At 42.9% G+C, this 27840-nt stretch overlaps 1 protein-coding gene across 7 annotated transcripts in view; it reads left to right on the forward strand.

Annotated features, from left to right (window-relative positions):
• The window catches only part of OGDHL (oxoglutarate dehydrogenase L), a 102549-nt gene that overhangs the window by 43031 nt on the left and 31678 nt on the right, over positions 1 to 27840 (forward strand). For 5 of the 7 annotated variants that reach the window (XM_069980683.1, XM_069980686.1, XM_069980682.1 and 2 more), the window contains exons 2-12: positions 5286 to 5505; positions 13004 to 13195; positions 15332 to 15434; positions 20850 to 20965; positions 22086 to 22240; positions 22582 to 22728; positions 24545 to 24635; positions 24766 to 24945; positions 25695 to 25823; positions 25924 to 26103; positions 26664 to 26816. In XM_069980683.1, coding sequence (XP_069836784.1) covers positions 5305 to 5505; positions 13004 to 13195; positions 15332 to 15434; positions 20850 to 20965; positions 22086 to 22240; positions 22582 to 22728; positions 24545 to 24635; positions 24766 to 24945; positions 25695 to 25823; positions 25924 to 26103; positions 26664 to 26816 — 1647 coding nt within the window. In that variant the 5' untranslated portion in view covers positions 5286 to 5304. Of the gene's footprint in view, positions 1 to 5285; positions 5506 to 13003; positions 13196 to 15152; positions 15253 to 15331; positions 15435 to 20849; positions 20966 to 22085; positions 22241 to 22581; positions 22729 to 24544; positions 24636 to 24765; positions 24946 to 25694; positions 25824 to 25923; positions 26104 to 26663; positions 26817 to 27840 lie in introns of those variants that run through there. The other 2 variants (XM_069980687.1, XM_069980688.1) reach the window with 2 other exon arrangements.

The raw sequence follows: 27840 nt of genomic DNA on the forward strand, positions 1-27840 counted from the left end.
TACTGCCTCCAGAGGAGCGCATCATTCTCACTGAAGGTCCCTTAGCATAAACTACATCAGAAAGGCTTGGTTGGTACTAGAATTTTTATGGCTTCCCCTTAGAATAGGCAAATTAATATCAGATTGGTAGAAGTCCAACTTCACTTAAAGCGGCACTATCAGCAGGTTCTTCCCAGAGAACCTGCTGATATGCCGCAGTAGCTGGGTACATCAGTAGTAGATAGCCATTACTTTAACCCCTGTACGCCCCCGCATTGTTTGTATAATCACTAAATGCTCTTATGCAAATTATTAGCATAAGAGCATTTAGGGTGTTGCTCCGGGCCAGAGAGCAATGCCGCAGCCCGCCCCCTCCCCTCCCGCCCACAATTCATATTCATAACTGCATAGTGGGCTGTATACAGCACGGAAAGTAGTCCCGCCGGAGACAGGCTGCTTCCCGCGCATTCTTGAATCCATCGGGCCACCTCTGATCCTCCCGGAGGTTCCTCAAGACATAAGTATAAACTCTATCTTATACTTACATCCTGAGGGGCCTCCGGGAGGATAGGCGGGGGGTCCACGCATGCACTGGAAGCAGCCTGTCTCCGGCGGGACTGCTTCCCTGCGCAGCCATCCTGTATACAGGCCACTATGCAGTTGTGAATATGCAATAGTGGGCGGGACGGGAGGATGCAGGCCGCGGTAATGATCTCTGGCTCGGACCAACGTCCTAAATGCTAGTAATTTGCATAAGAGCATTTAGTGATTTTAAAAACAATGCGGGGGTGTACAGGGGTTAAAGTAACAACTATCTACTACTGACATACCCAGCTACTGCGGCATATCAGCAGGTTCTCTGGGAAGAACCTGCTGATAGTGCTGCTTTAAGTGAAGGGCAACTGTGGCAAGAGTTGGACTTCTGGGGTTTACCTTGGACTAAATACTAATGGCCTAAGCCAGTGCAGTGATGTACAAAGCAATGTAAACAATGGTGCATTGTTTGCATTGCTTTGTACATCACTGCACTGGCTTAGGCCATTAGTATTTAGTCCAAGGTAAATCCCAGTATTGGATGCAAAAAAGACATATATAGACATTGGGACAGATTTTCTAACTTTAACCCCTTTATGACCCAGCTTATTTTAGTTCCTTTTGTTTTCTTTTTTTTTCCTCTTCGCTACCAGAGGGCGTACCTCTTTTTATTTTAGTTCCATGTGGAGAAAAAAGCCAAGGGCACTCACCCGTCAGTTGTGAAGATTCTTTATTTCATAGTGCAATAAAATCCCTGAATTGCACCCTGATCGGAGCAGACGCCATCCTATGTTATAGCGTGGTCATGACTTGAACTTTCGGTTCCACACAGTGCATTACAATAATACAGAATTTATATAAGTATAATTTTATTTTACTACTTAAAGGGGTTATCCAGCTTAAGAAAAAAATGGCTGCCTTCTTTCAAAAGCAGCACCCCCACCCTTGGCCTCAGTGTAATCCAGTGCACACATTGTGATCATATGATCACACAGCATGCACCCACCAAAGTGAGGAGCCACAGCATCAGAGCCCATGTGAATAAGTTGTTTTATTTATTTAGTTTTTTTCTCAATTGGAGCAAGGTAATTTTGTTAACGCTATTAACTATTTATTAGAACTATTCAGGTTCAGTAATGTTCCCTGAACCTGAACGATTTGCATTTGACTCTCGGCAGCAGAAAGAGTTGGATGAGGCCCTAGGGCTGCCAGGAAAACAGGGATACAGCCTATGGCTATATGTGGTCTTTTTTTTTTGTAAAACCAATTGCCGCGAAACTGAAAAAAAACCCACATTTTTTATGCAGTGAAATGGGGGGGGGGGGGGGAAGCCATTTTCATTTTAGGGGTGTTTCATCTTTACGTCAGTACAATTTAAATAATACGTGTGTAACTTTTATTTTATTTACACAACAAAAGAGAAAGCTTGAGACTATGGCAAGAACTCGCACCCAAAAATGTAATAACATTTTACCATCTTTATTAGACTTAGAGATTAAAAACAAAGCTGTGTACAGACATGTTCAAAAGGGGGTGACCATAATATATGCCACCCTATTGCCGAGAAAACCACTATACTATAAAGTATGGAAACACTCATCAGACTGCATAGTAGTAAACATGAAAAAGTGCACAATAGTGCAATCATAGGACATAATGTAAATCAGCATACATAAATAAATGGGTCAGTACATATGAAGTCACTGCACACAACATATGAAATGCCCTGGTAGGGGATTGTATACAAGTACCCCATGCAGCAAGGAGTGGCGGTCCCAGTGGCAGTGGGATTCAAATGACGAACTTCTGGATTTGTGCAAACGAAACTTACTGTTAGTTCACTCATCTCTAGTAAATTGTGTTGAATTGTCAGGAGAAATACCCTGCCCTAGCCACCCCTTCCTACTTTGAAGCAGTTATGGGCCTTATACACAGACTGAAGATCATGCAAACAAACCTTTCAAACTTGCCAACATAGGAGAAAATGCTTGTCAGCTGATTGCATCTTTACTGTACACATTAAAATCATCATTTTTCAGCAGCATATCTCCTCTGTAGGCAGGAAATACAGTGGTGATACAGTGATTCACACATTGTGTTCTTTTTTGGTCATTTATTGTATGTTATTTGCAAATAAAGGTTGTGTACACTTATCAATAGTTTATTTTTATACTTCACCCTAATACAATATATCCACAGGCACAGATGCTTTCTTTTAACTATTTTACATTAGAAAAATAACATATAGGTTGAAGTCATAATAACCCTACTCCGCACAGAATATCAATTGTTACATATTTTCTTATAGCTTTGTGACCTGCCGTTTCTCTGTTATTCTCAACGGAAATGGATGACTTACCTTCAACTGGTCACACGCAGTTGTTAATTATGTCTCTACACTGTCTAGCACTGTCATCTCTGATTGGATACTGTCAGATCATATAGGGACACGCCCACAATTGGTAATACCCAGTTTGTCATTGAGTCATATATTTATAGAAAGTATAACAGGAGGGGGGATGGCAACCACATTATTGCAGGGAGTTCATGTACAATTGGGCCATGTAAATGGTCAGTTCAGCAAGGGCTGATCAGCACTGGTAATGACCAATCTGGCCCTATTACACGGAACGACTATCGGACGATAATCGTCCCGTGTTATAAAAGGCTGTCGTTGCTGTCGTTTGTCTAACATGAAAGACAAACGACTGTGATAGCAGCCATCTGCTGCCATCGCTCCGTGGAATAGGAGCTGCTGCTGCCGCTATCCTCTATGGGCTTTCCGGACGATATGGCGATCACCCGGACAGCCCTCCTGCACTCTCCTGCCGTCGTGTGTAATAGTGGCGGCAGCGAGTGGCTGACAGCGCTCGTTTGCTCCTCTATGTAGCCCCGTGTAATAGGGGCTTTAGGAACTCATTTATCATGATTTACCCCTGCTCGCAGCAGGGCTGTGGAGTCGGAGTTGGAGCTAGCTTTGGCTGGAGTCGGAGTGGGAGTTGGAGTCGGAAAAAAATGTACGGACTCCGACTCCAGCTTTAAAAAAATCTTTAAAAAATGTAGAATTCAATTTTAATATGAATTTTACAAGTTTTGCTCATGAATATATATTATGAGCAACATTCTAATAGGACACTGGCCCTATTACTAGGGGGGTCATGGAAAAGTTGTCGGTCACTATTTGGCAGTTTGTTTCTGAGCTGGGAGAGTCCATTGTGTGGGGGGAGATCTGTGCTGTTCTCTTCCTGGATGCTGGATGACTGTATATGAGCAGCAGTGTAATGTAAAGATTTCCTGTGTAATATAGAGGAGGAGTAGAAGACATAAGAAGTGTAGCTGTAACCTCTGTCCTCAGTGTGGTGTTTTCTCTCTGGGAGAAGATTGTGTGTTTTTCTTCAGTGTTCTATGGCTGCAGCTGTGTGTGTGTGTGCATGCTATGGCTGCAGTAGGCTGTGTGTGTGCTATGACTACAGCAGGCTGTGTGTGTGCTATGACTACTGCAGGCTGTGTGTGTGCTATGGCTGCAGCAGGCTGTGTGTATGTGTGCTATGGCCGCAGCAGGCTGTGTGTGTGGTGTGCGCTTTGGCTGCAGCAAGCTGTGTGTGTGCTTTTGCTGCAGCAGGCTGTGTGTGTGTGCTATGGCTGCAGCAGGCTGTGTGTGTGTGTGCGCTATGGCTGCAGCAGGCTGTGTGTGTGTGTGTGCTATAGCTGCAGCAGGCTGTGTGTGTATGCTATGGCTGCAGCAGGCTGTGTGTGTGTGTGTGTGTGTGTGTGCTATTGCGTGCCCCCACAGTGACCTTCTATATTACTGTGTGACCTCTATATCACTATGTGTGGCCCCTCTCTATATTACTATGTGTGACCCCCTGTATATCACTATGGCTGACCTCTGTATCACAGGGAGCTGGCATTGTTAGCAGTGTTACTTTAAGTATTGTGAATATTTAGTTAGAAACATAGAGGACTGTCAGCAGGAAAAGACCACCTGCTCCATCTAGTCTAGTTGTGAGTTGTTCAGGACATGGAGGCTGGAGACTGGCTGCATCCACTGCACACACAGGAGAAGCTGCTTTATATGTTTCCTTATTCCCTCAGAAGTCACCCCAGGATCATGTAGGACATTTTCTTGAGCCAGTGTGATAAATAACTCCCCTGGTATATGACTGGCCATTTATGAAGGAGCAGGAGTCGGGAGTCGGAGTCGGTCCTGATAAAATTCAGGAGTCCGAGTTGAAGTCGGAGCTGCAGCTTACCGACTCCACAGCCCTGACTCGCAGGCGTAAATCATGATCCAAAGCTTCACTTCTGGAAGCAGGTGTAGATTTGCTACGGCGGGCGGATTCATGTGCGCCTCTAAGGCCGCATTCACACATTCTGTGTTTTGCACGGAACACGGACATGGAATGCCTGTAATGGAGTCCTCCCCCAGACACCATCTGTGATAAGATGCTGGGAGCTGGGGAACTATATGAATATGTGCTACGCTATAATGAAGCAGCCGCACTGCTTTGTCATTACAGTTTCCCCGCTCTCAGCATTTTATCACAGATGCCGCCCTGACGAAAAGGAGAAACTCTGTTACAGGCATTCCATGTCTGTATTTCGTACGGAAAATGTAAATGGGGTCATAGCGAATTCGACCGGAGAAAGGGGGCGGGGCCTGATTAAAGACTGGCATATGAGTACACTGGTCTTGAAAATCCTCCCGATGTGGTTAATAAATTGTGTGTATCCTTATGGTTATATTTGATACATTGCTTTTTTTTCTTTAGTTAACCCTCTAAATTGAAGATGATAAGGACACTTGCTGTGAAGTTTAAACCATGTTGCAATGGCTTGCTGGCAACACAGAAGATCAACTCAAAGAAGGCAATGCAAAGTTACTATGTACATTCAACTGGAGCCAAAGAGCCGTTCTTAAGTGGAAACAATTCAAGCTATGTGGAAGAGATGTATTATGCATGGCTGGAGAATCCAAGAAGTGTTCATAAGGTAAACTAACTGCTGGCAAATCACTTTCTGAATGCTAGTTAAAGGGGTTGTCCTGCAAAAATCTTTTTCTATCGAATCAACTGGTGTGAGAAAGTTATATAGATTTGTATTTTACTTCTATTAAACAATCTCAAGTTTTTCCATACTTATTAGCTACTATGGGGGAGATTTATGAAAGGGTGTAAATATACACCTGGTGTAAACTGCCCACAGGAACCAATCACAGCTCAGCTTTCATCTCTGGTAAAATAAGAGGAGCTGTGATTGGTTGCTGTGGGCAGTTTACACCAGGTGTATATTTACACCCTTTCATAAATCTCCCCCTATATGTCCTGCAGGAAATGTTGTTTTATTTTCAGTCTGACACTGTGCTCTCTGCTGACATCTCTGGCTGAGACTGCCTGCTTCGTACAGAGCGCCTGTCAGCTGAGTTGTATCGGGCGATCTATAGGCGCTCTGTACGAAGCAGGAAAGGAATCTCTCCTGCCTCACACAGAGCGCCTGTCAGCTGAGGATAGCTGCTTGAAAAAGGCGCCGAAATCGGGTCCAGCGATGCAACAGGCTTACACCAGGGGGTGAGTGATCTGTATATCGTAATGTTTACACAGGGATGGGGGACGCGGCCGGGAGGAGTCCGCAATCATTACAGAGAGGGGGGGGACGCGGCCGGGGGGTCTGCAATGATTAACAGAGAGAGGGGGGCCGGGGCTGAGGGGTCCGCAATCATTACACAGGGAGGGGGGCCGGGAGGATTGAGGTGATTACACTGACAGGCCAGCTCTGGAACAGGGCGTTATGTGACGTCCCGTGCTCAGGGAGGGCCGTTTGTAAGGCTCTGAAGCCTGCTAAGTGAATAACTAACTAGAGGCCGGCTGAGTCGGCAAGTCAGCACTCTTCCGGTTCGGTGACGTCACAGGACCACATGACTCATGTAAAAATTGCGAGAAAGAGACAAAATTCGTAATAGAAACTAATGAGACAAATTAATTTTATTACAAGACTAATCTGTAGAGTAAATGTCAAAATATCCTGGAATACCCCTTTAAGTAAAGATATACACTATTGGTGTACACTAATGTTCATTAATGTCTTTGTGCTCCTTTATGTCCATATGCATTATATCATTATTGTGTTGACTTTTCTGTCTACTTTGGTTAGAGCCTGTTTTCTGACCTGTGTGAAATGAGTTTACAGTGTTCTTATATTATTGAGGGTTTTGTTTTATTCCAGGGGCATCTCCAGTATTGGCATTATTCTCCTGAAAGCCTGTTTTCTAAAGTATTTTAGACCTGATGGCAAAATCTTCCATTAACTCTATTTATGACATTGATGTATTTCTGTCTGAGTGATACTCCAGCATTGTAAGCTCCTCAATGTGACTTTATCCAGTTTTGTTCCAGCGATCCTTTGTCTGGGCCATATTAATTCTATCTGAAGACATGATTTAATCCAGTAATCAATCTTTGCAGCTCAGTAAAATTCCCCATTTATCTGAATTATTTATTGTGCGCTCTACAACTTTAACCTTCCACAACAGTTTTATACAAACATTTCATTTTCCAGATTTCATCCATTATTTCCTTTATCTCTGTATTGTGCTCATAGGAAAAAATAAAGCAGGGTTGTCTCATGAAACCATTTCCTGTCCAGATTTCCTATTAGGATACATGGACACCATAGACAGCTGTCCCCCTGCTTAGGACCATTATCTGAGATGAGAGACTCAAGTGGCAGCCATACAAAAACACTGTGCACCTCTCTACAGGGAAGATGTGTAGCTGGACAAAATTCCCTAATTTCTCTTTTTGCAAACTCTACCTTGCCTTGTTCCTGTCTGCTGTGGTACCTATATAGTCCATGATATTCTGCTCTAGGATTACATGCAATGTGATAAGATTGCAGTGAACACCAAACTGTGAGCAGGATTTTAGTGCAGATCCAGTAAGGGTATAGGCTGTTCCCTCTGCATGCTGGAAGTGTGGGGACCCCAGACCCCCTCAGGGAGGGTCATACATGATTGGTTGGCAGTCACCTTACAGCATCTGCTATAAGCCTGGAGGGGACTACAGTAGCTATGAATTCATACTACGGTATTTGTGTGAGCATACCCTGTAGCTATGAATCCATACTATTTGTGTGAGCATACCCTGTAGCTATGAATCCATACTATTTGTGTGAGCATACCCTGTAGCCATGAATCTATACTATTTGTGTGAGCATACCCTGTAACTATGAATGCATACGGTTTGTGTGAGCATACCCTGTAGCTATGAATTCATACGGTTTGTGTGAGCATACCCTGTAGCTATGAATTCATACTATTTGTGTGAGCATACCCTGTAGCTATAAATCTATACCATTTGTTTAAGCATACCCAGTAGCCAGGGCCGCCATCAGGAATTTGGGGGCCCCATACAACCAAAGTGTCTGGGCCCCCCCACATTAATAAAAAAAAAAATTGTGTGTTCAACCCACGCCTTGCTGGGAGGTATAATTTGGTTCAGATCAATTCTAGAGAACTGGCTCATATGCCCCTTTTTCCCCAGTGGCTTAAAATGTAACCTCTGTTATACAGTTATAAAATCGTAGAAACTAAATGTGAACAAGGTGCAATTTAAATGTCACCATACAGACACTTACTTGTATAGCTGCCTCTTGTGCTCTATATGCAGTGCATTATATTCACCCTTGCAACGTACAATTTATAGCGTGTCTACAAGCCCAGCGGGGCTCATTATGATGGAGACTACAACTTATACAAGAGTGGGGTAGGGGTTCCCCTGTATTCAGAATGCTGTTGAGTACTAGGCAATGCCCCGTTTGGGGTTATTGAATTTCGAGGGTCTATGCTGAGCAGGATAAAGACACCTCTGCTGCACAAACAGGATCTCCTAGAAAGCGTTCTCACTGCCATGTATTCGCTATTACTGTCTTGGGTGAGCTAAACTAGTCTGCCTGGGGGGGTTGTGTGATTTGTATAATATCAATATCCCCCCCCCCCCCTGGTATGCTCACTAACATACAATATGTTGATAAGGCTAATATAATGAGGCTGTTCCATGTTAGTGAGCATATACAAATCACACAACCCCCCAGGCAGACTAGTTTAGCTCACCCAAGCCAGTGATAGCGAATACATGGCGGTGAGAACGCTTTCTAGGAGATCCTGTTTGTGCAGCAAAGGTGTCTTCATCTTGCTCTGCATAGATCCTCGAAATTCAATAACCCCAGACGAGGCATTGCCTAGTACTCAACAGCATTCTGAATACAGGGGAACCCCTACCCCACTCTTGTATAAGTTGTAGTCTTCATCATAATGAGCCCCGCTGGGCTTGTAGACACGCTATAAATTGTACGTTGCAAGGGTGAATATAATGCACTGCATACAGAGCACAAGAGTCAGCTATACAAGTAAGTGTCTGTATGGTGACATTTAAATTGCACCTTGTTCACATTTAGTTTCTACAATTTTATAACTGTATAACAGAGGCCACATTTGAAGCCACTGGGGAAAATGGGGGTATATGAGCCAGTTCTCTAGAATTGATCTCACACACACAGACACTAGCACACATGTATACACACATGTATACAGACACCAGCACACATGTATACACACATACAGACACCAGCACACATGTATACACACATACAGACACCAGCAAACATGTATACACACATACAGACACCAGCACACATGTGTATATATAAACACACAGACACACACTTACTCTGACCAGGGAAGCTCCAGGTGCTGCAGTCCCTCTCCTCACACAGCGGCTCCTCGCCCCTCCCCCTCCTCCGACATCCCAGCACAAGTGAAAGCAGGAAGAGGAGATAGTGAGGGGCGGGGGAGGGGCGGGGGAGGGGGCCCTGTGTCTCTACTGCTTCCTGCCTGTGCGGTACAGCTGTCAGGAGCCTGTATGCAGGGAGGCTGGATGGCCGGGCCCCCCTGGATCCTAGTTTGAGCTGGGGCCCCTGACAGCTGTACCAGTAGTAATGCCCTGATGGCGGCCCTGCCAGTAGCTATAAATCTGTACAATTTGCTATATTTATTATATCTTGCAACAACTGAATCTAAAAGTATTGTTAGTTAACCAATACAGAAAACCAGTTTAAGGATAACTGCTACTCAACCCTTTATGCTTCCTTAGACTTCTGTGGGTGAATCTGTGCCACCATTATGGCGCGTATTAGGGCTTGTCAGTAGTTTTTTTCTGCATGAATTATGGATCCGTAAAACTACAGACAGTGTGAACAGCCCAATAAAAATTGATGGGCCCTAAATTTTTTCTGTAATTGCTGGTTCGTAAATAGAGGCAAACCTACGGGATGTGTGACCTTAGTGCTACTGTAGACATATTATTGCCTATAGACTACACAGGCGACTGCTTGCTTGTTAAGTGCATAGGTCCATTAGGTATCATTGGTAGAGATGAGCTAACCTCGAGCATGCTCGAGTCGATCCGAACCCGAACTTTTGGCATTTGATTAGCGGTGGCTGCTGAAGTTGGATAAAGCCCTAAGGCTATGTGGAAATCATGGATATAGTCATTGGCTGTATCCATGTTTTCCAGACAACCTTAGAGCTTTATCCAAGTTCAGCAGCCCCAGCTAATCAAATACCGAACGTTCGGGTTCGGATCGACTCGAACACGAACCCGGTTTGCTCATCTCTAATCATTGGCTATTGCTATCCTTGATAAACACAGAACCTTTGTTTTCAGAGGAAACGGGACACTGCAATCTAAATAGGGGATCGTATTGTACTCCTATTGGTTTAATAGGAGCCCTCGTGTTAGCAAATGATGTTCTCTTCTTTCTCTTAAAAATTAATTGTTTGATTTTCGCTTTCTGGAAATTTGCAACATGGCCTTGGATGGAGATCTTTTGATTCATATACATCAAATGTGGGGTCTTTTCTTCTTATATTACATTAAATGGTATAAGAATACATGACAGTGAGTCCTTTGACATAGAACCTTCTTCAGCGTCCAGTGTAATATTAGATTTACTTATTGTAAATAGGTTTTATAGCTTAGTATTCCTTTAATGTCTTATTGCCCTGCTTTTCCCATCAAGGTCATTTTAAGGATTCCTAACTGGAACTGCTAGCCTTTAATATACATTGCTTTCTGACCGATTGTAATAAGATTTGTATTAACTGCTAGATAAGTAGGGGACCATAAAACGTCTGAGTTGTGCAGACCCATTATAAGGTGTGTGGGGCCCTACTATACCTTCCTATTTAGAATAGGACATAGTCTTTATGCTATTAGATACCATATGAAGTTTAAAATATATTAATTGTGCCGTACCTTGTAGGACGTGCTTTTACAAATGCAGGGTATCAAGTGCGCACAAAGTGCCTTTCTCTCCAACGCTTATGTGGACCTGACTTTGCAGTACGGACCGCTAATGTCCATCCAGGGGACGGACATTGACACGGTGAACACGTATAAATATCTGGGTGTGGTCCTCAATAATAAGCTGGACTGGGCTGATCACATGGATACAGTGTACAGAAAGGGGCACAGCAGGCTCTACCTGCTCAGGAGGCTGAGGGCCTTTGGAGCCCATGGGGCACTTCTTAGGACCGTCTTTAACTCTGTAGTGGCATCAGCCATCTTTTTCGAAGTGGCCTGCTGGGGGAGTGTCATATCAACCAGCTATAGGAAAAAACTGGACAAGCTGATCAAAAGGGCCAGCTCTGTACTTGGAAGCCCCCTGGAACCGGTGTAGGTGGTGGTAGAGCGAAGGACTTTGTCAGTGGTCAGCTCTATACTATAGAATGACTCCCATCCTATGCACGAGACCGTGATAGCACTGGGCAGTACTATCAATGACCGTTTAAATTTACCCAAAGTGCGAGAAGTAGCGATATCGGAAGTCCTTCCTGTAGCGGTTAGGCTAGGTTCACACTGCGTTTTTGCAATCCGTTTTTTTTCATCCGTTTTTTTGCAAAAAATGGATGAAAAATACGGATGCGTTTGTGTGCATCCATTTTGATCTGTTTTTCTATTGACTTGGATTGTTAAAAAAAAAGGATCAAAACGGATCCGTTTTTTTTAACGGACACAAAAGTAGTGTCAGTTCCGTTTTTGTGTTCGTCAAAAAAACGGATCTGTTTTGATCCGTTTTTTTACAATGGAAGTACGGATCAAAACGGATACACACACATGCATCCGTTTTTTTTTTTTTCATCTGTTTTTTTGCAAAAAACGGATGGAAATAAACGAATTGCAAAAATGCAGTGTGAACCTCGCCTTAGGTTGTACAACCAACACCGACCTATGCAGAGATCACTCCACAAAAAGAACTAATATAGTCTAATCTTCTTATTGTATCTTTTTTACCTTTTCTTCTCTTTGTCTACTTTAATCGTAATGCCTTTACTTTACCTTTTTAGCTTTTTGTATGTGTAATATCTATGCTGCTGTAACACACTGGATTTCCGCATGGTGGGACTATTAAAGGGTTATCTTATCTTCTATGTAGTGCTCTATGATGCACATTTGTGGTGCAGTCTGCGATCATGGGCTGCACTTCAGATGTGTAAATTGGGCCTCAGTGCAGGGATGGGGAACCTTCGACCCTCCGGCTGTTGCAAAACTACAATTCCCATCATGCCTGGACAGCCAAAGCTAAAGCAGGCATGATGGGAATTGTAGTTTTGCAACAGCTGGAGGGCTGAAGGTTCCCCATCCCTGCCTTAGTGGTATACATACTCGTACACTTTGAGGCTGGGTTCACACTATGTATATTTGAGGCTGTATTTGTGAGGCTGTATAGCAACCAAAACCAGGAGTGGATTGAAAACACAGAAAGGCTATGTTCACATAATGTTGTAATTGAGTGGATGGCCGTCATTTAATGGCAAATTTTTGCTGTTATTTTAAAACAACGGCTGTTATATTGAAATAATGGCAGTTATTTACCGTTATATGGCGGCCATCCACTCAATTTCAACATTGTGTGAACAGAGCCTTTCTGTGTTTTCAATCCACTCCTGGTTTTGGTTGCTATGAGGACCTGACTTGAGGACCAAATACTGCCTGAAGTATACATAGTGTGAACCCAGCCTTAGACTGTACACACTTTGCTCTTTGGGCATGGTGCTCACCCGATTGTGTCTGCCTCTTTATGTCAACTATTGGTTGGGTCTCAGCGCCTCCATGTGTTACTAATAGTGTTTAGTAGAGAGGCTGAACTGTTTGTGTTTGGCAACATTCTCCAAACACGTTCAACACTAGTCACTTAAGACATCTCCAAAGTTTTTTGAAATAGTGATCATTACTCTTTAACATTTGATAACCCAATATGATCTACTTAAATTACAAGAAAGACTGAAAAGTTTTTATTAGTAAATATACTAATATGTGCTTATAAGTTTATTTTACATTCAGTATATTTCTGACTTCTACCTTCTAATATAAGTTCCCTAAGTTTACTGCGAATTGCTGGCAAATTACAGTCTTGTTTGCTTCTTTATTAACAGTCTTGGGATGCTTTTTTCCGCAATGCTGATGCTGGGGCCTCTCCCGGTGAAGCCCGTCAAATAGCAAATGCAGCTGATATGCAAAATAGAGCGTTGTTGATTCGCAGCCAAGGTCTTGCAATGGCTCCGGCCAAAGCAGAGAAGCTGGTGGAAGACCATCTGGCAGTGCAGTCATTAATCCGAGCATACCAGGTAAGCCTCTTCTAACAATGTGAAGTCTATGAAATATCATTTTTCTTGTTAGTTTACAGTTTTAAGCCATTATTTCAGTTTCTGAAGTCCCTTATGGACTGCACTATTAGTAATCCTCTTGAGAAAGCCACTAGTATTGTGGTGAAACGTTGGGGTGTGGGTGATGGGGTGTTTGTTTGTGTGTTTTAAGCCCAGGAGACAATAGTGTACGGCAACATCAGTAGATTGCAATTCTAGTGGAATACCGGCATAGCCGGCAACAGGCCGGAATCGGCTTGCTACAAATTACAGTGAACCCCGACTCTGGTCTTATCCATTTACACTTACTGTGATTCAGAGCACGGCACCGGGATCCGTGAACGGGTCAGTCCTGTACCCCGGGCCGGCGTACAGCTCCATACGACTACAATGCGGTGTATGGATATTTTATTAATGTTTAACTAAGCGTGCAGTGTATGAACAGGGGGTAGCATTGATATGTGCAACAATTAATTGGATTGATTCCCTATACACATATCAATAAATTGGCTACTATATCTAGCTCCTGTTGGTAGCACCTATTTAAGCCACATATTAGTGTTGCTTTCATTTCATCAAAAGACCACCACCCTGGGTTTCAACTGGCATCAGGATATTCATTCAACAAACCATCTACTGACTGACTGACAAAAGTTTGTGTCCCGATTCGCAAAAGTTACACTGTGTTCTCCTGTTTTAACCACACTTTATCGCACAATATTTTAAATAAGACAATAATAAGTTATTTTTTAGTTTATCAATCTCCATAGTTGTTGGCTCCAATGTGATACACTAGTATATAACCATAGGCGGTATATTACAGTGAAGATTTATTACAAGCAACGCGTTTCGGCTCTATAATAAAGCAGAGCCTTCCTCAGGCCTCAGGCATTTGCTACCACTGTGCATGTCACCTGCGCCGGACTCATCCAGGGTCTTCCTGTCCCAGATGGCTACTGCTGGGAAATCTCTACTTTACCCTTTATGGCAGTCACTATTGGACATTATTCAGACCAATAAGCCTTTTTATAGCAGGGTAAGAATAAGTTAAAGGGGAAGTCCCACAAACTGCAAAATGCCAGGCAGGCGAGAGTGGGTGAGAAAATAACAAACAAGTGAACTCACCCATCCCCATGCCTCTGAAGAGCTGCTCCAGGGTCCCGTTCACTTTAGCTGGCGTCCTGCAGCTGCACTAACTGCAACATCATAACCCCGACTGAGTGATTGCCCGCCCAGCCAATTAGTGACTGTGGCAGGAATCTGCCCCAGTCACTGATTGGCTGGGTGGGCAATCGTTCAGCCATGACATTGCTGCTCCAGGAGCTGGGTACGTGATGTACACAGTTTTCTGCAGAAGATGACAGCTGGCGGCGATGAACGAGCTTGGGGATGAGTGAGTTCACTTTTGTTTTTTCTCGACCACCCCCACCTGCCGGAAGTTTTTTACTGTTCGTGGGACTTTCTCTATAATAGTGCGCACTTGACAGCCAGACTCCTGCTGTAACTATATGAACTTCTGGAATTAATCAAGTCTTTTTTGGTGATCTCATGGATGAGGAGACAGTGGGGCACACAGAAAAGGTTCAATCTCCAGAGGCGACAAGCCTTCTTTACCATGAGAACTGTGAATCTGTGGAACAGTCTACCACAGGATCTGGTCACAGCAAAAACAGTAGAGGGCTTCAAAACCGGCCTAGACAAGTTCTTAGACCAAAATAATATAAATGCATATGTATAGAACTTATCATCCCTCCCTCTTCCCTGTATCCATCCCCTCCTTGGTTGAACTTGATGGACATGTCTTTTTTCAACCGTATTAACTATGTAACATGTCATAAATAACTTTATCTAACCCACTATATACTGTATGACTGGTAATAGGAATAATGGCTAAGTGGACAGCAGTGGTTTTAGCCAGCAGTCTTGTCCTTACTCGCAGATCAGAGGGCACCATGCTGCAAGGTTGGATCCATTAGGAATTAATCAAGTCTTTTTTGGTGATCCCATGGATGAAGAGACAGTGGGGCACACAGACATTGGTGAGCATCATTCTTGGCCATCTGATGACCTTATCTTGTGATTTTTGTTTTCTTTGGCTTACCTCTTCAAATTGGACAGATACGTGGGCATCATGTTTCTCAGCTGGACCCTCTTGGAATTTTGGATGCTGACTTGGACTCTTTTGTTCCATCTGATCTTATCACTACACTTGATAAGCTTGGTGAGAATTCAAGACTGTAAAATGCCTAGAAGGTAGTGATGTCTGTGCTCGGTTGTTGACTTTGTGCTTTCTCCTTGATTTTGCTATATTTTGGCTTTGTGTGCATCTCACTGCATAGCTATGTAGATGATAGCATGGTTTACCCACTTATGCTATATGTATGATTTTGCTTTTAGTGATTGTGTCACTTTTTTATCATTACCTATAGATTTAGCTGTAAATGTTTGAACTTTTAGATATTTAGTTATTATTTCTAGATTTTATCTGTATTTTTTTTTTTTTTATTCAAAAATGTAGGCAGCCTATTTGAAATAAATAATAGCTGTGTCTATAGGTAATAGAGTTTTATGTCTTGTCATACTGTCACAGTTCAATGTGGTATTGTTGACTATTTTTTTTTTCAAAATCAGCTGATAGTTCTTTTTATACTTTTATAATCTGCATTCGGAAGATCTGCTGCCCCGTTCTGCAGATATCTTAGTTTTTAGTTATATGCCATCTACAGTAGATAGTCTAGTGCACTGGACCCAGCACCCCCATACACCTATATTTACTCCCACTGCTGTTGTGCCTCATTCTATTCATGGGAGGCACCACAGTGATACATCTCTCATTTTGTATTGCCGAGAAGGTGTGATCAGAATTTTTTTTTAAAGTGACTCTGTACCCACAATCTGTCCCCCCCAAACCGCTTGCACCTTCAGATAGCTGCTTTTTATCCAAGATCTGTCCTGGGGTCCGTTCGGCAGGTGGTGCAGTTATTGTCCTTTAAAAACAACTTTTAAACTTGCAGCCCCGTGCCCTACGGGCGTGGCTTAGAATATCTGTGTCCTAACTTTACACCACCCCTCCGTCCCTCCTCCCCACCCTCTTCATCATTAGAAATGCCACTGGAACATTTTCTGCATGCTGAACATTGCACAGGTGCCTTAACGATCCAGCCCATGTGCCGGGCTAAACAGGTGGGGAATAGGAGACAATCTGGAGCATTCCTAATGATGAAGAGGGTGAGAAGGAGGGACAGAGAGGTTGTGCCAGCCTAATGCATACACAATCTAGGCCACGCCAATAGGGCACTGGCTGCCAGTTTAAAAGTTGTTTTTTAGGACAATAACTGCACCCCAGGACAGATCTTGGATTAAAAGCTGCTATCTCAAGGTACAAGCGGTTTGGGGGGGGTCAGATTGTGGGTACTGAGTCGCTTTAAGTGCTTAGGTGAGTGCTGGGGGCACAATTTCTGACTTGCCTACCTCATTATAATGTCAAAAGTTGTTTCCATTGTGGATCCCATTGGCTTTAACAGGGTTCAACATGATTCCAGTGTCTACACAACAAATAGTCCTGTAAACTGCCATTTTTTATGTTAATACATGATATTAGGAAGTTTGGTAGAACCCCCTAAACTAAAGTGTAAATGGTTCTTTAGGATAATATATATTCTATTCTGCACTATATGAAGGTCATTGGTGTTTTTTTTTTTTTTTTTTTTGAATCAAAAGAGTTTTATTAAATGTTTTGTCATTTTTTGGTCAGACAACAGCAGCAGGGGTGGAGAACAGACACAGAGTCCACCCCTGGAAAAGACAACATACCCAAAGAAACAAAAATAAAGAATATTTTGGCAAAGTCCCAGACAATGTATCATAAAGTCCATCCTGAGGAATATAAAGATGAAGCGTCACAATGAGAGAAAATGATTGGGATTGAGTTCCATAACTTTGGATACAAATTAGGTTAATGCTCAGCTATCCAGCAATCAGCAAAGACAGTTCACCTGCCCGATGGTACTCCATCCGGGGGCGAGGGCGAAGGGGGGTCCTGCCCCTAGTAAGCGATGCGGGCGCCAGTCCTGGCGTGTCAAGCCACCGTGCCCAGATTTTATCAAATTTCTTCAGAGCCTCTCTTTTTCATAAGCATATTTCTCATTGGCTATGAGCCAGTTTATCTTAGCTATAAATGAGGATAAAGTTGGGGGAGTTTGATCCAGCCAGGACTGTGCTATCAATTTCCTGGCCATATAAAGTATATGCGCCACGGGCAGCTTCTCAGGAGCAGGAAGGGCGATGTCCTCGACATAGCCCAAGATGCAGACTAAGGGGGATTGCTCTATCTGAATAGTGAATACTTTCTGAATGATAGAGGCAACCTCTCGCCAGTATCTAGTCAGTTTAGGACATCGCCAAAACATATGCAGGAGCCCCCCTTCATCCCTCCGACATCTAGGACACAGCGCGTCTAGGCGGATCCTCACCTTAAACAGGAAGGCAGGAGTCCTATATACATGGTGTAGTAAGTATAGCTGCGACAAACTGTGCTGTTCACCTACAGACAGCTGGGGAGTCATACTCAAAACCTCCTTCCAGAGATCGTCCTCCAACGGGCCCAAATCAGCCTCCCATTTTTCTTTTATAGTTAATGGATGTTGTTCTAAGAACTTCTCGTGAAGGTATAGGATAGATATGAGACCAGAAGCTGATGTAGAGGCACCAACAATATGTATGGGTGGAACATGAACCCGTTCTCGTGTGAGAACTTCCCCCTCCCCCTCGCAAGCGTGGCGTAACTGTAGGTATTTGTAAAACTGGGTTCTCGGTATAGGGTAGTCCTCTCCCAACTGCTGAAAACTCTTCAACTGCCCATTGTTATACAACTGTCCCACTCACCGTAGGCCCCAAGATTTCCACTGGGAGAAACCCTCCAGGAAAAAAAGTTCTCCCAGCCAGGGTGTATCCCAGATAGAGGTATAAGGCGAGCAGCCCGTCAGCCCATACATATCCCGGATCTTCCACCAGACGGTCATTGGTGTTTAGTTATGTACAGTCTGTTACATTGCTGCATTTCTTTTTGTGTTTCTTATAGCTCCTCATAAATATTTTGTAGGATTTCCTTGTAAACTCAGTTCTCTTGGGTAACATTATTTAACTGCTTTGTTAACATGCAGACAGCTGACTAACCTGCCAGAATCACTTTTCATTTACTGGAGCACCCATGAACATCACTGGCTAAAGGAAGTTCTTGGGAGTTTAACATTGATGGCCTATACTTAGAAATACTATTTCTCAGGCTATGAAATGTCTCGCCCATTCAGATGAATGGGGGCCAACCCATGATTAGCTCCAGTGAGCTCCAGTGAGCACTCTGGCCTCTTTGTTTATCAAAGTTGTGTACATTTTGCAGTGACATCCTACAAACTCATACTGATGATCTATTCTAAGGGTATGCTATTAATACTTAAAGGGAATGTACCATCAGTACATTCACTTTAAGTTTTTTACATGAAAAAAAAAAAATACCTCGGCTCTGGCTTCCCGATGCTGCGGTCCTTTTTTTTAACTGCAGCCTGGTTCCCGCATACAGCTCTGTTTTATTCCCGGGCAACGGCCAGGGGTAAAGCACTTTAGGCGGACCGGCCTGCCCCCAGTGGGAGGAAACTCCCGCCCCTCTATGACGCGGCTCCTTTAGAATCAAATGGAATAGAACTGAGCCATACGCGGAAAGCTGGCCATGGTTCAAAAAAAGGACTGCAGCACCAGCTTGAATAGATAGTATTTATTGGTGTAGCTCAAGTAGGTACCTTTTATTCGGTGTGAATGGAAAATTAGGGAAAATTCTAGAGGTGGTGTGAACCTGGAAACTAAACCCTGTCTTTTATGCAGGGAAGTGGCGGAGAGGTGGAACAAAGATGTGTGCCAGCCTGCGGCACTTCACACCGTTTCTTTCTTCTGGTCCAACTAACTGTCCCTTTCTTGCATTATAAACAGGGCTAGGGTTCCAGAAAAGGGAAGAGGAGGGGAGATGAAGTAGAGAGAGGTTCCAGTCAGTGGCACATTGCACAGCTTCTTAGATTAACAAAGATTTATGAGCATATGAAATATTTATAAGTGGAGACATTGGTTGGTACAGGTGTTAGGATGTGGCCCCAAGCAATAACATTTGGGGCCACTGTTGTACTTACTTTCTGCTGAAAACCAAGACTATCTCTTGCCTAACCGTGTTCATAGTATGTTATCTGATGTGTTTAAGCTGACACCAAGAAGCCTGTTGAAGCCACTGAATTATTTTGTGCATTCTCTGGTTTTCAGAATGTCTCAGAACCTTTGGTGTTTCCATTGCCTGCCTTGTACTATTTCTCAGGGCTATGAAATGTCTCGCTCTCAGTGAGTGATTGATGGCTGTGTTTTTGAGGGTAAGGTATTGTATCTGTCATAAAGAGGTGGATGATCTGTAGCGGCTGAATGGTATTGTGCATAATAAACCTTTGGATTAATGAACTCCAGCTGCTTACAACGCTCCAAGAAGCTTTGTTGTTTTTCATTTTACCCACTTCATTCTTTTTTTTTTTTTTTTCCTTTAAGGAGTTGATTTATGATTTTACTTCTTTTTTGTTAGATTGCTAAGTCGACTTACAGATCTAGAACATGACATTTATTTCCTCTTTTTGAATTGCACAAAAAGGTCAATTATAGCTTTTACACGTCCTTTGTTACACACAGAAGTTTCCCTTTGTTTCTCACTAGCTTCTAAAAGTAACCAAACTTAATATAAAGCCCATATGTAATATATCGTTTTTGTATCCAGAACCTTCCAAATTTTTGTAGCGTTGTTTTCTCCTCCTCTTACATGAAGTGTAATATGCGCAATGTCGTCTTTGCTTTTTATCTTCATTATTTTAAATGCAGAAGCTGTGAGCTAAGTCGTCCAAATATTGATCGTCTAGTGCCGGGTTTTAACTGGACAGTAATTCATAGAGTATTTAAAGTGTCAAATTTAGTCCGTTTCCATTAAGTGTTGACCTTATGCTTTTCCTTCCTCAAGCACCCCTCCACACACACTTTTTTTTCTTTTTCATATCCACGGCGTTAATGTATAAATCTAGAAAACCTGTACTGTACTTTGGAATTCCTTAATTCCTTGCCCTTCATCCTCTTTGTATCACGGTTACATTAATATTCTAGACACAAGCTCTACGGGGTTAGGCGTCTTCTTCTTTAGCATCTTCTACGCTGACACATCAGTGTGCTAAGTCTGTGCAGTCAGATGGAGAACACATACGGAGACAGATGTCTCAGTATTCCTCCAAGTCCCCCTGAAATTTACCTTAAACATGTCACAGATTTTTGTCAGCGTTAATCCCCTGCTGTGACGTCTTGGGCGATGTGTTCTTGTACATTTTTTTTTTTTCTCCTCCGGTTTCAACTTCATGTTCATGTTTTTCTCTTTTCTGTTAATAACCACTTACTTAATTGCATGTCACCCTGTCCACTAGAATCAGTAAACCAGATCTGCATGGCTTACTCTAGAGCTTTTTTTTTTATTCATATTGTTATTGGTGTCTAGTTTTGTATTGTTACTCTCTTCTTTACTTTTTTGTCTCTAAAAAAAAAAATTATATAAAAAAAAAAAATAAAATCTTAGGCTTTTATGGCTTGCACGAGGGCGACCTGGACAAGGTTTTCCGGCTACCAACCACTACTTACATTGGAGGTAATGAGACCTCGCTGTCATTGAGAGAAATCATTAAAAGACTGGAGGTAAGTTATTTTGTGGGTGCAACATAAACATGATTAAAGAGACCTACATTACACATTAAAGGGACTCGGCACATTTGCCTATTAAACCAGATAATGTGCTTGATATCTGACATTTAATCAAGATACAACATAGCCAAGGCACTGTTCACAAGCATTGCTTCAAGCATGCCCTTTTTAATGGGGTTTTCCTTGAAAAGTTTATTATTGGCCTTTTCTCATGCAATGTCATTTATATTAGATTGGTGAGAATCTTACACACAGAACCTCCTTTGATCAGCTGTTTGCTGCTGGTATATAGAATGAGACAGAGCAGGAAGCAGACAGCTCTGTCCACTGTGTAGTGGCCAAATCGGTTACTGCAGCCCGGAATCCATATAACCTATGACCTTTCTTGAGGATGGACCAACAATAAATATTTCCTAGAAGACCCCTTTAATTGGCCACAAAGTATCCTGGAGGCATGGTTCAGCTGCTGGAGTGCTGATGCTTTCCTAAAATCATTGCTTTGCAACTAGCAATGAGCACAACTTGAGCATGCTTGGGTCTGATTGTTCGGCATTTGAATACCAGTGTCTGAGCATACTGGAGTTGCAGTCATCTCTATTTGCAACCCTTCTTCTTTCATCATGACTGACAGATTTGGCATTGCCACAGAGTTGGGGACAACGTGTGCTGACACACCTTTACCATCTTTTGGCACACTTTTTGACATGTCCTAGAGATGTCAACATTTTAGATTTTTTTTTTTTTTTTTTATTATTTTCTGAGTGTTCAGACCCCTACAGATTGCTAAAATGAGTCCAGATAAAAGCTTGGCTGAGTGCTTCTCTTGCTGGCTTGCTGCTCTCCGCGTTTCACTGCAGGAGATAGGCTTCATAGACTTACTGAAGATTCCTTCTCCTGCAGTGAGATGGGAAGAGCAGCGAGCGTACGAGAGAGGCGCTTGTTCTTGCGATCAAAACTTTTGACATGTCTCTTTGACTGTGACATTTCATGCATTGAATTTTAGGTTGTTACTTTTCTGTCATCCAGTGTGTTTGTGAACAGTTACTACAGGAATTGCTTTTTACTTAACTTTTTTCTGACATTTATGGTCTCCTATGTTTTCTTTGTCCCTCAGAATTCATATTGCCAGCACATTGGGTTGGAGTTTATGTTTATCAATGATGTAGAACAGTGCCAGTGGATTAGACAAAAGTTTGAGACCCCAGGCATCATGAAATTTACAAATGAGGAAAAGAGAACACTTCTGGCAAGATTGGTGCGTTCAACAAGGTATTAGCATATTATTTGTAGCTTATCTTTTCCTGCTCATTGGGTGAGCCCCTTTAGCCCATCCCCTTTAGCCCATCCTTGGGTAAGGTACTTACTGAAGGGAAAATTTAACTTTTGTATACATTGAATGTATGGGTGTGCTGATGTAGTGGACCCCACAGTGGAAAACCCAGGTAGGGATGCAGAGAGGGCAGCAAGGGTGCTAGAAAAGCATTGTAAACTACTGATTTATTTTCTAGACAGTGTACATGGTGAAGATTTTCCACTTGCAAGGTTTAACCAATGTTGCTATTTTCCTAAAATTTAGATCATTCAGATAACTCCATACTTTTTTTCTTTAGGTTTGAGGACTTCCTTGCTCGTAAGTGGTCATCAGAAAAGAGGTTTGGGTTGGAAGGCTGTGAAGTTATGATCCCAGCATTGAAAGCCATCATTGATAAGTCCAGTGAGATGGGACTGGAGTATGTCATCTTGGGAATGCCTCATAGGTATGCAAATTACCACCACAGGACATAATGAAGACAAGAATGTCAGAGATTTACTGAACACTCATGGTACTGCCCAGACCTAAGTAAAGTCATTCACAGTGATCTTCATATGTTTCTGACTTGAAATGCCTCGTCTTAGGTGTACTTTATTATAACAACACTGTGAAATTAAGATCACTGTGATTGAGATTCTTTGGGTCTGAGCAGCACTGTGTACTCGATAGATTTTCTGGTTTGCAGTGTTCTGCTGCATAATTAAGCATAATCATCTACTCCAGTGTGTTTCTGGATAGAGCACTTAAAGGAAATCTAGGGTGAAGTGCCCCAAGCACAACACCATCAGGTGAGCATCCCTCCGCTTTGGTGTTTTTACAATATTAAATTTTAATGAGGCTTAAGAGTATTTCTTAGATAATTCTAGTTTTTCAATGGATGGATACATGGATCTGTAGCCAACATCCAGTTGACTATACTTCTACATTTCTAATAAGAACAGATGAAAAAGCGACAAGAGCAGTAAAATGCTGAAATGAATGCATTGTTAAAATAGTGCTCCACCCCTTTTTACTTGCAATCAAATAGTGATGGCAGTTCTTAGCAATATGCCATCACTTTTTAAATGTGCTTATAGCCAATTATGGCACCTGAAAGATCTTGAGCCCTGGGTAACTTGAGGAACTGCTGTGTATTAAAGGTATTTATCCAAAGCACATTAGTGCCCTATTACAAGGGACGATTATTGTGCAGATAATTGTTCGAATTTAAATGATATTGTCCTGTTAAATTGCAGGCAACCATCGAAAAATTGTTTGTGTCGTTGATTTAGATCTAACCCTAAAATCATCATCATTAAAGGGGTACTCCAGCGGGGGGGGTACTTTTACCCTGGGACCGGGGAGGAGGTGGCTGAGAGAAAAGAGGTTCAATCACCTCCGCGGTTCCAGCGGCGGGTCCCGCATCGCGGTGCTCCGGTGCCCGCTTCCCGGTGTCAGACGTGGGCCCGAGACGTGACGTCTCTGGTCCGCTTAGGCAGTCAGAGAGGCGTGATTCGTTTCAAGTCTGCTCAGATCCCGCCTCTGTCACTGACTGGCTGAGCGGACCTGTGACTTATCGTTTCGGGCCCCGTCAGACACACTAGGAACCGACCGGGGACCGGAGCGCCGCGATGCCGGGGAGGTGAGTGGACGTCTTTTCCCTCAGCCACCTCCTCCCCGGTCCCAGCAAAAAAGTGCCCCCCCCCCGCTGGAGCACCCCTTTAATCAATCGCTGTAATTCCACAATTGTTCACTAATCGTTCAATGTAATTCCAAAACATTCCTTTTACTGGGATCAGATGGAGAAAACGATTGCAGTAACAATCGCTGTAATGATCTAACCAACGACTATCGTTCAGTGTAACATGGTGAACAATTTCAGGTTAACGATAAACAATCTTGTTTGCGTTCGTTAATCGTTAAATATCGCTAATAGGGATAGGTGATAAGTATATAAACACTGGACCTCCTGCTGGTACCTCCCACCAATCACTTGAGAGTCCACTGCTCCTCCGCCAGCCATTCAGCTGCAGTGAAGCGGAGTTTGAATAAAGTGGTGGTCGATCATGAGTGACAGAAGACAGGTGAGAAGATCTAGAGACATGAGATCCCCATTTTAGTAATTGTTGGGATTCCTTAGTTATCCTGCATTCATTATTTTGTGGGACAACCCCTTTAATTACTATTTGTAAAGAATTTGCTTAGGATTATTACTTTATTTACTGTGTTTCTTCTCTCCTGCAAGTGTTAAGGATTCTGTGAATGCTGTGTTTATTTCACAGAGGCAGACTTAATGTTTTGGCAAATGTAATCCGTAAAGATTTAGAACAGATCTTTTGCCAGTTTGACCCTAAGCTGGAAGCGTCAGATGAGGTAATGGTTGTCTTACGTATTTATTTAGAAATATATAAAATGCGTTGTTTATGATGGTGCTGTTGTACTAATGTGTTGCACATATGCACTTACCACTCAAATTAATTTTAAAAAAGTGTTCTTTTTCCAGGGATCAGGGGATGTGAAGTATCATTTGGGAATGTACCACGAGCGCATTAACCGAGCGACCAACAAGAAAATTACCTTATCTTTGGTTGCAAATCCTTCCCATCTTGAGGCAGTGGATCCTGTTGTGCAGGGAAAGACAAAAGCAGAACAGTTTTATAGAGGTGACAATGAAGGGAAAAAGGTAAGTCCTCAGATATAGAACTTAAAGGGGTATTCCCCCAAAAATTATTTTTGCATTAATACGCTGCCCACCCGTAGCTTTCCATCTTTCCAATATACAGTTATTATGCATTCTGCACAGTTTTGCTGTTATCCAGCTGCATTCACCCCCACGGATTGCAGAGAATCATCAGACCTCAGTCCACACCGACACGCTCCCTGCTCCTGGCCCCCACCCTCCGTGTCGGCATCACGTGTCCTCAGTCCCAGCACAGTGAAGTGACTGAGAACACTGATGGGGTGGCTGCTGTTACAGAGGGAGACAGTGATCAGCGCAGCTGTGACTGCATCCCTCTCTACCAGCAGCCACCCGGTCACCCCCAGCCCACCCCCTGTGTCCAGAGCCTCCCGATGCACCATCCAGCACCCGCAGCACACTTTCTAATCTGACACAGTCCTCTCTGCTGCCCCCTCTGTCCACATTAGGAACTGTCCAGAGCTGTACAAATACCCTAAGAAAACCCCTCCTGCTGTGCACAATTCCTGTCATAAAGAAGGTGTCAGCAGAGAGCTCTGTATCAGACTGAAAAGAATAGACCACTTCCTGTAGGACATACAGCAGCTCATAAGTACTGTATGACTTGAACTTGTTAACTGTTAACTTTCTGATGCCAGTGGATTAAAAAAAAAAAATCTCCGGAGTACCCCTTTAACAATGCGTTACTATATGGTCTTCATTTTATGGCAGTAATTTTATTTCTTTTTCTGTAGGTAATGTCCATTTTAGTCCATGGGGATGCAGCGTTTGCAGGACAGGGGGTTGTGTATGAGACCTTCCATCTCAGTGACCTTCCCTCTTATACCACCAATGGGACCATTCATGTTGTAGTGAATAACCAGGTAATGTAGATATTTTTGAATATGAAATTTTTTTTTATTTTTTTTTTGGACCTTGTATTATCTATGTGACTATAATAAATTCTATAATATCTTTGTATAGATTGGATTCACCACAGACCCTCGCATGGCTCGTTCTTCTCCATACCCTACTGATGTGGCTCGTGTTGTTAATGCTCCCATATTCCATGTGAATGCAGATGATCCTGAAGCTGTAATGTATGTGTGCAGTGTAGCAGCCGAGTGGAGGAACACATTTAATAAAGATGTAGTGGTGGATTTGGTAAGTCTTTTAGTTAAAGAAGCAGTTCACTTATTTTTTTCGCCCCCCCCGGGTAGCCGCTGTCATATATACTTACAGAAGATGATCGATGTCCCGTTCCCGTCGGTCAGTTCCGTCCCGCGGTGCCGTTCACATCGGGCGCGCGCTCACTTCCGCCGGCTGCTGCGAGTCCTCTTCTCTGCCCAGTGATTATACGCCGGAAGTCACTCACTTCCATGCATTCTCTAGTCACAGCGCCGGCGGAAGTGAGCGCGCGCCCGATGTGAACGGCACCGCGGGACGGAACTGACCGACGGGAACGGGACACCCATCATCTTCTGTAAGTATACTTGACAGCGGCTACCCGGGGGGGGGGGCGAAAAAAATAAAAAGTGAACTGCTTCTTTAACCCTTCAGCTCGGTCACAGTTACAGATAAGTTTTTTTTCTTTTCTATGTTGGCCTTTATTTCCTAGGAATTTGTCTGATTTGACCCCAACACTGGATTAACAGGTGATATGGTTTATTCTTCTTACCTTAATATAATATTTGATTTCTTTTATTATGTACTTTCATTTGTAGGTTTGCTATCGTCGTAGTGGACACAATGAAATGGATGAGCCCATGTTCACTCAGCCACTGATGTACAAGCAGATCCACAAGCAGGTTCCAGTTTTGAAGAAATATGCTGACAAGCTGATTTCTGAGGGCATTGTATCTCTACAGGAGTTTGAGGTAAAGCACACTAAGCTAGTCTACATCAAATACCCACTAGCATGTCACCAGAAAATTACCTATTATTCTTTTCACATTCTTTTGTCTGCATTAAAAAATTCTAAAATCTTTTACTCTGTCCACCTCAAAATTGATCTGCCACAGAAAACCTTGAAAGTTAGTTTTATAGAAGATACTCAAGTACTTTAATGATTTATCCCCATTAGGTTTCTTATTGGTTTTACTAGCCAATCGAATACATGTATAGAAAACTAGCATTTGCCCTTGATAAATATGTTACCTAGATCCTCAGTCAGTCTGTAACTATGTCTCTTTAGAAACAATTAATAAAGGAGCAAATTCATGCTTATTTTTCATTCTTTATTTTGGATCACATGATGATTAAGTTATTGGTCATTCGTGCTACATATAGCTATAAAGATTTCTTTGTCAGACAAGTTGTGAGTAATGGTTGATGGTAACATTTGCAGTTATGTCAGCTGGCAGTGAAATCATAGGGAGAAGATGTATAAATAGGATTTTCTATAAATCTTGTCAGTGTGGCTTTCAGTTATGGTACTTAAAGCTGTAATCAACCATTAAGAGGTTTAAAAGGTTATTAGGTCTGGTGATATCATACATGCCATGCTTAAAATATCTTTCCCCAGAGCCCATAGTGGAGGATTGGTGTAAGGGGTGTACTAGTTGTTCAATACAATACTGCAGTCTATTTTTTTCTGGGTACATTCAATCTCAAGCTGTGTTAACATTAGCCTAAAAAAGACACATAGTATACTCTCCGGCCTTGATTCCTAGCGGCGCCCCAAACAACTGACATGTCATTGAATAGCGGCTGCAGAAAATCCTATTAGTGCACACTGTGGAGCGAGCAGCTCCGGCAGCACGCTCCATAGTGTGCATTGGGGAGTTCTGATGCAGGCCCACGCACGGAAGCCAACATCAGAACACTGCGGCCCGAAAAATCATGCGGCCGGTACCTCAGTACCAGCCGGGATGATCTTTTCAGAGACCAGACGTTCTATGA

The sequence above is a fragment of the Dendropsophus ebraccatus genome, chromosome 8, assembly GCF_027789765.1.
Source record: "Dendropsophus ebraccatus isolate aDenEbr1 chromosome 8, aDenEbr1.pat, whole genome shotgun sequence".
Taxonomy (NCBI): domain Eukaryota; kingdom Metazoa; phylum Chordata; class Amphibia; order Anura; family Hylidae; genus Dendropsophus; species Dendropsophus ebraccatus.